Genomic DNA, 11,442 nt, shown 5'->3' with positions numbered 1-11,442 from the left:
AATCGAGAATCTATTCTAATATATATATATATATATATATATATATATATATATATATATATATATATATAAATAAATAAATACGCACACACACACACACACACATATACAGACGTATACATTTTTTGTACTCATTTCTTTCTCTTTACATATTTTTTTCTTAATTTTTTTTATATACGTGACAGTCACTGTAATTACTGTTTACTTCATATAAAATGGATGTTGTATACCAGGGGTGCCCATTACGTCGATGGCGAGCTACCAGTCGACCGCGGGGGGTGTGTCAGTCGATCTCCAGCCAGGCTTTTAAAAAAAAATAGACCTAAAAATGAGTGATCATCAATCTTCACCAAGACGTCACTTAAATGACATTCACGGTACCGGAGGGTCTTGTGAGATGACGCTGGCTGCTGCAAGATCATTATTATGAAAATATGACCGAGAGGAAGGCCAGAAACACTTTTTATTTCAACAGACTCTCGCGCCGTACCTTCCGTCAAAACTCTAAAGGCCGACTGCACATTTCCTATCTTCACAATAAAAGCCCTGCTTCATGCTGCCTGCGCTAACTAAATACAGAGTCTCGGAAAACTGGCGTGCACAAGCGATCCCTCAGAAAGCTGGCGTGCACAACACTTGTGCACGCCAGCTTTCTGAGGGATCTTCTCGAGAGCAGTGATGTTTTGGTGCTGTCGCCGAGCAACATGGATTTTCAACTCTCTCTACAGATTTTCTATGGGGTTGAGGACTGGAGACTGGCTAGGCCAATCCAGGACTTTCAAATGCTTCTACGGAGCCACTCCTTCGTTGCCCGGGCGGTGTGTTTGGGATCATTGTCATGCTGGAAGACCCAGCCACGTTTCATCTTCAAAGCTCTCACTGATGGAAGGAGGTTTTGGCTCAAAATCTCAGGATACATGGCCCCATTCATTCTTTCCTTAACACGGATCAGTCGTCCTGTCCCCTTAGCAGAAAAACAGCCGCAAAGCATGATGTTTCCACCCCCATGCTTCACAGTAGGCATGGTGTTCTTGGGATGCAACTCAGTATTTTTCTTCCTCCAAAAACGACGAGTTGAGTTTATACCAAAAAGTTCTATTTTGGTTTCATCTGACCACATGACATTCTCCCATGTGCTCTCTGGCAAACTTCAGACGGGCCTGGACATGCACTGGCTTAAGCAGGGGGACACGTCTGGCACTGCAGGATTTTATTCCCCGTCGGCGTAGTGTGTAACTGATGGTTACCTTTGTTAATTTGGTCCGCGCTCTCTGCAGGTCATTCACCAGGTCATCATAGTGATATGCACGCCAGCTTTCTGAGGGATCGCTTGTGCACGCCAGTTTTCCGAGACACTGTATTTAGTTAGCGCAGGCAGCATGAAGCAGGGCTTTTATTGTGAAGATAGGAAATGTGCAGTCGGCCTTTAGAGTTTTGACGGAAGGGACGGCGCGAAAATCTGTTGAAATAAAAAGTGTTTCTGGCCTTCCTCTCTGTCATTTTTTCCTAATAATGAACTGGCAGCAGCCAGCGTCATCTCACAAGACCCTCGGGTGCCGTGAATGTCAATCAAGCAAGCTACGGAATTTGCCGCCAATGTTTTTCTTGTAAAGTGTATGGAAGCTGGATGAATTAGATGCCAAAAAACAACCACTTTCATGTGGTATTGTACAGAAAGGACAACTTTTTTTCTCCTCCATTTGAAAATGTGGGCGTTATCATCATTACTGTCTGATTCCAATCAATGCAAGTCATCAGAATCAGGTAATACACCAACTTATATTCTTGTCTTTGTGAAAGAAAGACATCTATATGTGTTACACATGCTTGTATTATCATTAAACACATTTAACTTGTTTACAAAAATGTCTCTTTCATAAATAAATAAATATAAATGATATATATAAATGAGGTAGATCCCCTCCAGTTGGTCAATTGAAAAGTAGCTCGCCTGCAGAAAAAGTGTGGGCACCCCTGCTGTATAGTTTTGAAATCAAAACAAAAAAAAAAATCCACAAGCCCTGCAGTACCTATGCAGACCCTCTGGGGGGCGACAGAGCCCTGTTGAAGATCAAGGTTGATGCTAAGCTAACGCCAACAAGAATGAGGAATGTGAAGCCACCTACCAGCGGGATGGCCGTGTAGCTCGTCTCCGAAGGAAATGTGAAGACCGTCGCCGTGGTAACGGGACTACTGGGGGGCGGGGTCACGATCAGGCCGCTGGTGCAAATGTGTACCTTTGAAGAGAGCAAGGCAGAAATGATGTGATGAAGCGTGATAACACTCGGGTGTCACGTCCTGTCATCTGTGCTCTCGCTGAGGTGGCAACTTTCTCTCCGCCTCCAATTGGCCCGCCGCAGGTCAGCTGACCTGCGGCGGGCGTGAGAGTCCGGCGCGGAAACAAGGCCACAGTGTTGGGCGCACAATGTCCGCCTGGGGCCTCCCTATCGTCTCATGCATGAGCGCACCTGGAAGCCCCGCCCCCACGACAAGTGAGCAGCATGGGAACCGGAGCTCAAGACTGGCGCTATGGATGATCATCTTCATAGGGAGCACATACCTTTCTAATCACTAATATTTGGTTTTAGTCCACATGTGGAGCATAACATTGCCAGATCACTAATAAAGAATATCACCTCCAAATATCAATGATGGGCCTCCCTGATCACTAATAAAGAATATCACCTCCAAATATCAATGATGGGCCTCCCCGATCACAAGTAGTGAATATCACCTTCAAATAGTGATGATGGTCCTCCCTGATCACTAATAAAGAATATCACCTCCAAATATCGAAGATCGGCCTCCCTGATCACTAATAATGAATATCACCTCCAAATATCGATGGGCCTTCCCGATCACTAATAATAAATATCACCTCCAAATATAGGTGATGGGCCTCCCTGATCACTAATAATAACAATGGGCCTTCCTGATCACTAATAATAAATATCACCTCCAAATGTTGAAGATCGGCCTCCCTGATCACTAATAAAGAATATCACCTCCAAATATCGATGATAGCCCTCCCTGATCACCAATAATGAATATCACCTCCAAAAATCGCTGATAGCCCTCCCTGATCACTAATAAAGAATATCACCTCCAAATATCGATGATAGCACTCCCTGATCACCAATAATGAATATCACCTCCAAATATCGAAAATCGGCCTCCCTGATCACTAACAAAGAATATCACCTCCAAATATCGATGGGCCTCCCTGATCACTAATAAAGAATATCACCTCCAAATATCAAAGATCGGCCTCCCTGATCACTAATAATGAATATCACTTCCAAATATCGATGATGGGCCTCCCTGATCACTAAGAGTGAATATCACCTCCAAATATCGATGATAGCCCTCCCTGATCACCAATAATGAATATCAGCTCCAAATATCAAAGCTCGGCCTCCCCGATCACTGATAAAGAATATCACCTCCAAATATTGAAGATCGGCCTCCCTGATCACTAACAATGAATATCACCTCCAAATATCGACCTACCTGATTACTAATAATGAATATCACCTCCAAATATCGATGATAGCCCTCCCTGATCACTAATAAAGAATATCACCTCCAAATATCGATGATAGCCCTCCCTGATCACTAATAAAGAATATCACCTCCAAATATCGATGATAGCCCTCCCTGATCACTAATAAAGAACATCACCTCCAAATATCGATGATAGCCCTCCCTGATCACTAATAAAGAATATCACCTCCAAATATCGATGATAGCCCTCCCTGATCACTAATAAAGAATATCACCTCCAAATATCGATGATAGCCCTCCCTGATCACTAATAATAAATATCACCTCCAAATATCGATCGGCCTCCCTGATCACTAATAATGAATATCACCTCCAAATATCGATGATAGCCCTCCCTGATCACCAATAATGAATATCAGCTCCAAATATCAAAGTTCGGCCTCCCTGATCACTAATAAAGAATATCACCTCCAAATATCGATGATAGCCCTCCCTGATCACTAATAATGAATATCTCCTCCAAATATCGATGATAGCCCTCCCTGATCACTAATAAAGAATATCACCTCCAAATATCGATGATAGCCCTCCCTGATCACTAATAATAAATATCACCTCCAAATATCGATGATAGCCCTCCCTGATCACTAATAATGAATATCACCTCCAAATATCGATGATAGCCCTCCCTGATCACCAATAATGAATATCAGCTCCAAATATCAAAGTTCGGCCTCCCTGATCACTAATAAAGAATATCACCTCCAAATATCGATGATAGCCCTCCCTGATCACTAATAATGAATATCTCCTCCAAATATCGATGATAGCCCTCCCTGATCACTAATAAAGAATATCACCTCCAAATGTTGAAGATCGGCCTCCCTGATCAGTAATAAAGAATATCACCTCCAAATATCAATGATAGCCCTCCCTGATCACTAATAAAGAATATCACCTCCAAATATCGATGATAGCCCTCCCTGATCACCAATAATGAATATCACCTCCAAAAATCGATGATAGCCCTCCCTGATCACTAATAAAGAATATCACCTCCAAATATCGAAAATCGGCCTCCCTGATCACTAGTAAAGAATATCACCTCCAAATATCAATGATGGGCCTCCTTGATCACTAAAAAAGAATATCACCTACAAATATCGATGATAGCCCTCCCTGATCACTAATAAAGAATATCACCTCCAAATATAGGTGATAGGCCTCCCTAATCACTAACAAAGAATATCAGCTCCAAATATAGGTGATGGGCCTCCCTGATCACTAATAATGAATATCACCTCCAAATATAGGTGTTGGGCCTCCCTGATCACCAATAATGAATATCACCTCCAAATATCGATGATAGCCCTCCCTGATCACCAATAATGAATATCACCTCCAAATATCGAAAATCGGCCTCCCTGATCACTAATAAAGAATATCACCTCCAAATATCGATGATGGGCCTCCCTGATCACTAAGAAAGAATATCACCTCCAAATATAGGTGATGGGCCTCCCTGATCACTAATAAAGAATATCACCTCCAAATATAGGTGATGGGCCTCCCTGCTCACTAATAAAGAATATCAGCTCCAAATATAGGTGATGGGCCTCCCTGATCACTAATAATGAATATCACCTCCAAATATAGGTGATGGGCCTCCCTGATCACTAATAATGAATATCACCTCCAAATATAGGTGATGGGCCTCCCTGATCACTAATAAAGAATATCACCTACAAATATAGGTGATGGGCCTCCCTGATCACTAATAAAGAATATCACCTCCAAATATAGGTGATGGGCCTCCCTGATCACTAATAAAGAATATCACCTCCAAATATAGGTGATGGGCCTCCCTGCTCACTAATAAAGAATATCACCTCCAAATATAGGTGATGGGCCTCCCTGATCACTAACAAAGAATATCACCTCCAAATATAGGTGATGGGCCTCCCTGATCACTAATAAAGAATATCACCTACAAATATAGGTGATGGGCCTCCCTGATCACTAATAAAGAATATCACCTCCAAATATAGGTGATGGGCCTCCCTGCTCACTAATAAAGAATATCACCTACAAATATAGGTGATGGGCCTCCCTGATCACTAATAAAGAATATCACCTCCAAATATAGGTGATGGGCCTCCCTGATCACTAATAAAGAATATCACCTCCAAATATAGGTGATGGGCCTCCCTGCTCACTAATAAAGAATATCACCTCCAAATATAGGTGATGGGCCTCCCTGATCACTAATAAAGAATATCACCTCCAAATATAGGTGATGGGCCTCCCTGATCACTAACAAAGAATATCACCTACAAATATAGGTGATGGGCCTCCCTGATCACTAATAAAGAATATCACCTACAAATATAGGTGATGGGCCTCCCTGATCACTAATAAAGAATATCACCTCCAAATATAGGTGATGGGCCTCCCTGATCACTAATAAAGAATATCACCTACAAATATAGGTGATGGGCCTCCCTGATCACTAATAAAGAATATCACCTCCAAATATAGGTGATGGGCCTCCCTGCTCACTAATAATGTCAGCGGCAGGAAAAAGGTGACGTGTGGGCACAGTCTTACCTGCGAAGGTGCGCTGCAGGACAGCCCCCCGGTGATCTCGCCGATGCGAGCGGCGGCGGTGGGGTTGCTGGAGCTGATGAGGACGGGGCCGCTGATCTCCATGGAGTGGCGCTGAGGGGGCGGGGCCAACACCGGCTTGGGGGCCATGCTGAGGGAGGTGAAGGAATGTCTCTTCTTGCTGTTCTTCTTGTCCCGCGGGCCCCCATTGTTGCCGCTCTGGGGTCCCGACTGGGACGAGGGCCCCTCGCCACCCTCGCCCGTTTGTTCCGACATCTTGTCCGACTCAATCAGCTGCCGGGCTGCCGAGTTGAACTGGGAGCAAACATCTTTTTAGAATTTTTGAAGGAGAGCACAATTCCTGAACAGGCTGAATATTTTGAAAATGGAACGGTTTGAATCGGATAAAAAATGTGGGAGCTGTGGCACTTTGAAAAATTATTTTCAATAGGAACTTCCTGGAAATGTGGAGAAAAGCGGGAATTTTTCAAAAATATTAGGAGCATGAATGTCCTGAGTGAGCTGAATTGTTTGGTGTTGGAATTGTTTAAATCGGCCAATAAATGTTGAAGTATTAACAGTTTTTGAATTGAAAAATTATATGACGGAATTTCGGAAAATCCAGGAATTTTTCAAGTTCTTAAACCAACTTGTTTTTTTTGTCCTGACTAAGAGAAATGTCTTGACAGTAGAACAGTGGAAATGGGTTAAAAAATGTGAAAGGAGTCAACGCACTAAAAAAGGTTGGAAATATGGTTAGAAAAAAACAGGAATTCCTGGAAATTTGTTGAAAGGAATTTGAATTTTCAGGATAAAATGAATGAGTTGAAGGTGGAATGGTTTGAATCGGTTGAAAATGTGGGAATTGTCTACTCTGAAAAATGTCCCATTCAGTTCAATGGGAACTTCCTGGAAATTTACGAATTTCGGGAAAAATGGGATATATATATTTTTTTTTTAATTGTTTTTATTTATTTTTTATTTTTTTAATGACTAGGAGCATGAATGTCCTGAATGAGCTGAAATGGTTAAAGTAGTAACAGTTTTTTAATGGAAAATTGGTATTGAAGAAATTCGGGAAAAACGAGAATTTTTCAAGTTCTTAAACCAACTTGTTTTTTTTGTCCTGACTGAGAGGAATGTTTTGATCGTGGAACGGTTGAAATGGGTTGAAAAATGTGAATAGTCATGGCACCAAAAAAGGTTGGAAATAAGTTATAAAAAAACAGGAATTCCTGGAAATTTGTTGAATGTGGGAAACTCGTTGTTTGAATTTCCAGGATGAATCGAATGTGTTGAAGGTGGAATGGTTTGAATCGGTTGAACAATGTGGGGATTGTGGAAGTTTGAAAAAAAATCTATAATTAATTTTGAATGGAGAAAATGTCCCTAAAAACTGAGAATTCTGGGAAATCCTGGAATTTTTTTTTGAATTTTTGAAGGAGGGTACACAATTCCTGAACAGGATGAATATTTTTAAAGTGGAACGGTTTGAATCGGATAAAAAATGTGGGAGCTGTGGAACTTTGAAAAATTATTTTCAATAGGAACTTCCTGGAAATGTGGAGAAAAGCGGGAATTTTTCAAAAATATTAGGAGCATGAATGTCCTGAGTGAGCTGAATTGTTTGGTGTTGGAATTGTTTAAATCGGTCAATAAATGTTGAAGTATTTACAGTTTTTGAATTGAAAAATTGTATGACGGAATTTCGGGAAATCCAGGAATTTTTCAAGTTCTTAAACCAACTTGTTTTTTTTTGTCCTAAGAGAAATGTCTTGACAGTAGAACAGTGGAAATGGGTTAAAAAATGTGAAAGGAGTCAACGCACCAAAAAAGGTTGGAAATATGGTTAGAAAAAAACAGGAATTCCTGGAAATTTGTTGAAAGAAATTGGAATTTTCAGGATAAAATGAATGAGTTGAAGGTGGAATGGTTTGAATCGGTTGAAAATGTGGGAATTGTCTAGGAAATCCTGGAATTTTTTTTTAGAATTTTTGAAGGAGGGTACACAATTCCTGAATAGGCTGAATATTCTTAAAGTGGAACGGTTTGAATTGAATAAACATGTGGGTGTTGTGGAACTTTGAAAAATGTCACATTCATTTCAATGGGAATTGTGGAAATTTTAGAATTTGGAGAAAAGCAGGATTTGGTGGAAAATGATTATGAGCATTAATGTCCTGAATGAGCTGAATTGGTTGATGTTGGAATTGTTTAAATCAGGCAAGAAATGTAGAAGTAGTAACAGTTTTTAAATTGAAAAACGGTATTGCAGAATTTCGGGAAAACCGGGAATTTTTAAAGTTCTTAAACCAACTCGTTTTTTTTTCTGACTAAGAGGAGAGTTTTGACAGTGGAACGGTTGAAATGCGTTGACAATTTTGAAAAGAGTCATTGCACCAAAAAGGTTGGAAATATGGTTAGAAAAAAACAGGAATTCCTGGAAATTTGTTGAACATTGAAAAATGGTTGTTTGGATTTCCAGGATGAAGAAAGGTGTTGAAGGTGAAATGGTTTGAAAGGGTTGAGACATTTGGGGAATTGTGCAACTTGGAAAAATGCCCCATTCATTTCAATTTGAATTTCCTGGAAATTTAGGATTTTTTCAAGTTTAACAGTTTTTTTTTTTTACATTTTTCAATAGTTGTTTGGATGAATTGAAAGTGTTTAAGGAGGAATGGTGTGAATCGGTTGAAAAATGTGGGAATTGTGGAAGTTTGAAAAAATTAATAATTAATTTTCAACGGAGAAAATGTCCCTAAAAACTGGGAATTCTAGGAAATCCTGGATTTTTTTTAAAGAATTGTAGAAGGAGAACACAACTACTTAACAGGCTGAATATTTTGAAAATGGAATGGATTTCATCGGATAAAAAATGTGTGAGTTGTGGAACTTTGAAAAATGTCCCATTCTTTTCAAAGGGAACTTCCTGGAAATTTTAGAATTTGGAGAAAAGCAGGATTTTGTGGAAAATTATTGAGAACATGATGTCCTGAATGAGCTGAATTGTTTGGTGTTGGAATCATTTAAATTGGGCAAGAAATGTTGAAGTAATTACAGTTTTTAATTGAAAAATGGTATTAAGGAATTTCGGGGAAACCGGGAAATTTTTCAAGTTCTTAAACCAACTCGTTTTTAAATCCTGACTAAGAGGAATATTTTGACAGTGGAACGGTTGAAATGGGTTGAAAAACGTGAAAGGAGTCATCACACTAAATAAGGTTGGAAATATGGTTAGAAAAAAACAGGAATTCCTGGAAATTTGTTGAACTTGGAAAAATGGATTTAAATTTTCAGGATAAATTGAATGTGTTGAAGGTGGAATGGTGTGAATCGGTTGAAAATGTGGGAATTGTGCAACTTGGATAAATGTCCTATTCGTTTCAATAGGAACTTCCTGGAAATTTTTAGAATTTGGGGAAAAGCGGGATTTTTTAAAAAAAAATTTAGGATTAGGAGCATGAATGTCCTGAATGAGCTGAATTGGTTGGTGTCGGAATTGTTTAAATCGGCCAAGAAATGTTGAAATAGTAACAGTTTTTAATTGAGAAATTGTATTAAAGATTTTCGGGAAAACCGGGAATTTTTCAAGTTCTTAAACCAACTTGTTTTTTTGTCCTGACTAAAAGGAATGTTTTGACAGTGGTTGAAATGTGTTGAAAATGTGAGTCATCGCACCAAAAAAGCTTTAAAAAAAGGTTAGAAAAAAACAGGGATTCCTGGAAATTTGTTGAATGTGGGAAACTAGTTGTTTGAATTTCCAGAATTAATTGAATGTGTTGAAGGTGGAATGGTTTGAATCGGTCGAAAAATGTGGGAATTGTGGAAGTTTGAAAAATGGATAATTAATTTTGAATGGGGAAAATGTCCCTAAAACTGCGAATTCTAAGAAATCCTGGAGGGTTTTTTTTTTTTAGAATTTTTGAAGGACAGCACACAACTCCTGAAAAGGCTGAATATTTTGAAAATGGAACAGTTTGAATCGGCTAAAAAAATGTGTGAACTTTGAAAAATGTCCCATTCTTTTCAATGGGAACTTCCTGGAAATTTTTTAATTTGGGGAAAAGTTTTTTTGGGGGAAAATGACTAAGAGCATGAATGTCCTGAATGAGCTGAATTGTTTAAACCGGTCAACAAATGTTGAAGTAGTAACAGTTTTTTTTAATAAAAAAATGGTATTAAGGAATTTCGGGAAAACCGGGAAATTTTCAAGTTCTTAAACTTGTTTTTTTGTCCTGACTAAGAGGAATGTTTTGACAGTGGAACGGTTAAAATGGATTAAAAAATGTGAAAAGGAGTCTTCGCACCAAAACAGGTTGGAAATATGGTTCGAAAAAACAGGAATTCTGGGAAATGTGTTGAACGTGAAAAAATACTTGTTTGACTTTCCAGAATTAATTGAAAGTGTTGAATGTGGAATGGTTCGAATCGGTTGAAAAATGTGGGAATTGTGCAACCTGGAAAAAATGTCCCATTTATTTCAATGGGAACTTCCTGGAAATTTAGGAATTTGCGGAATTTTTTTCCATTCAATAGTTTTTTAAATACTTCAATAGTTGTTTGAATTTCCAGGATGAATTGAAAGTGTTGAATGTGGAATGGTTTGAATCAGTTGAAAAATGTGGAAGTTTAGAAAAATGAATAATTAATTTTGAATGGGGAAAATGTCCCAAAAACTGGGGATTTAAGAAAATCCGGGAATTTTTTAGAATTGTAGAAGGAGAACACAACTACTTAACAGGCTGAATATTTTGAAAATGGACCTGATTGAAAATAGTATTAAAAAAAATGTGGGAGTTGTGGAACTTTGAAAAATGTCCCATTCTTTTCCAATGGGAACTTCCTGGAAATTTGGGGAAAAGCTGGAATTTTTCAAGTTCTTAAACCAACTTTGGTTTTTTGTCTTAACTAAGAGGAATGTTTTGACAGTGGAGCGGTTGAAAAATGTGAAAGGAGTCATCACACTTAAAAAGGTTGGAAATTTGGTTCGAAAAAACAGGAATTCCTGGAAATTTGTTGAACGTAGAAAACTAGTTGTTTGATTTTCCAGGATGAATTGAAAGTGTTGAACATGGAATGGTTTGAATCGGTTGAAAAATGTGGGAATTGTGGAAGTTTGAAAAATGGATAATTAATTTTGAATGGGGAAAATGTCCCTAAAACTGCGAATTCTAAGAAATCCTGGAGGGTTTTTTTTTTAGAATTTTTGAAAGACAGCACACAACTCCTGAAAAGGCTGAATATTTTGAAAATGGAACAGTTTGAATCGGCTAAAAAAAATGTGTGAACTTTGAAAAATGTCCCATTCTTTTCAATGGGAACTTCCTGGAAATT

The 11,442-nt window shown here is 38.9% G+C and overlaps 1 protein-coding gene across 2 annotated transcripts in view; it reads right to left on the bottom strand.

Annotated features, from left to right (window-relative positions):
- sh3rf1 (SH3 domain containing ring finger 1) overlaps window positions 1–11,442 on the bottom strand; it is a 104,966-nt gene that overhangs the window by 25,237 nt on the left and 68,287 nt on the right. For both annotated transcript variants that reach the window (XM_061888018.1, XM_061888019.1), the window contains exons 5-6: window positions 6,112–6,423; window positions 2,127–2,237 (exon numbers count right to left, since the gene is read on the bottom strand). In XM_061888018.1, coding sequence (XP_061744002.1) covers window positions 2,127–2,237; window positions 6,112–6,423 — 423 coding nt within the window. The remainder of the gene's footprint in view (window positions 1–2,126; window positions 2,238–6,111; window positions 6,424–11,442) is intronic.

Source organism: Nerophis ophidion, linkage group LG26, assembly GCF_033978795.1.
Source record: "Nerophis ophidion isolate RoL-2023_Sa linkage group LG26, RoL_Noph_v1.0, whole genome shotgun sequence".
Lineage (NCBI taxonomy): Eukaryota > Metazoa > Chordata > Actinopteri > Syngnathiformes > Syngnathidae > Nerophis > Nerophis ophidion.
This window is presented reverse-complemented; position numbering and strand designations above follow the sequence as displayed.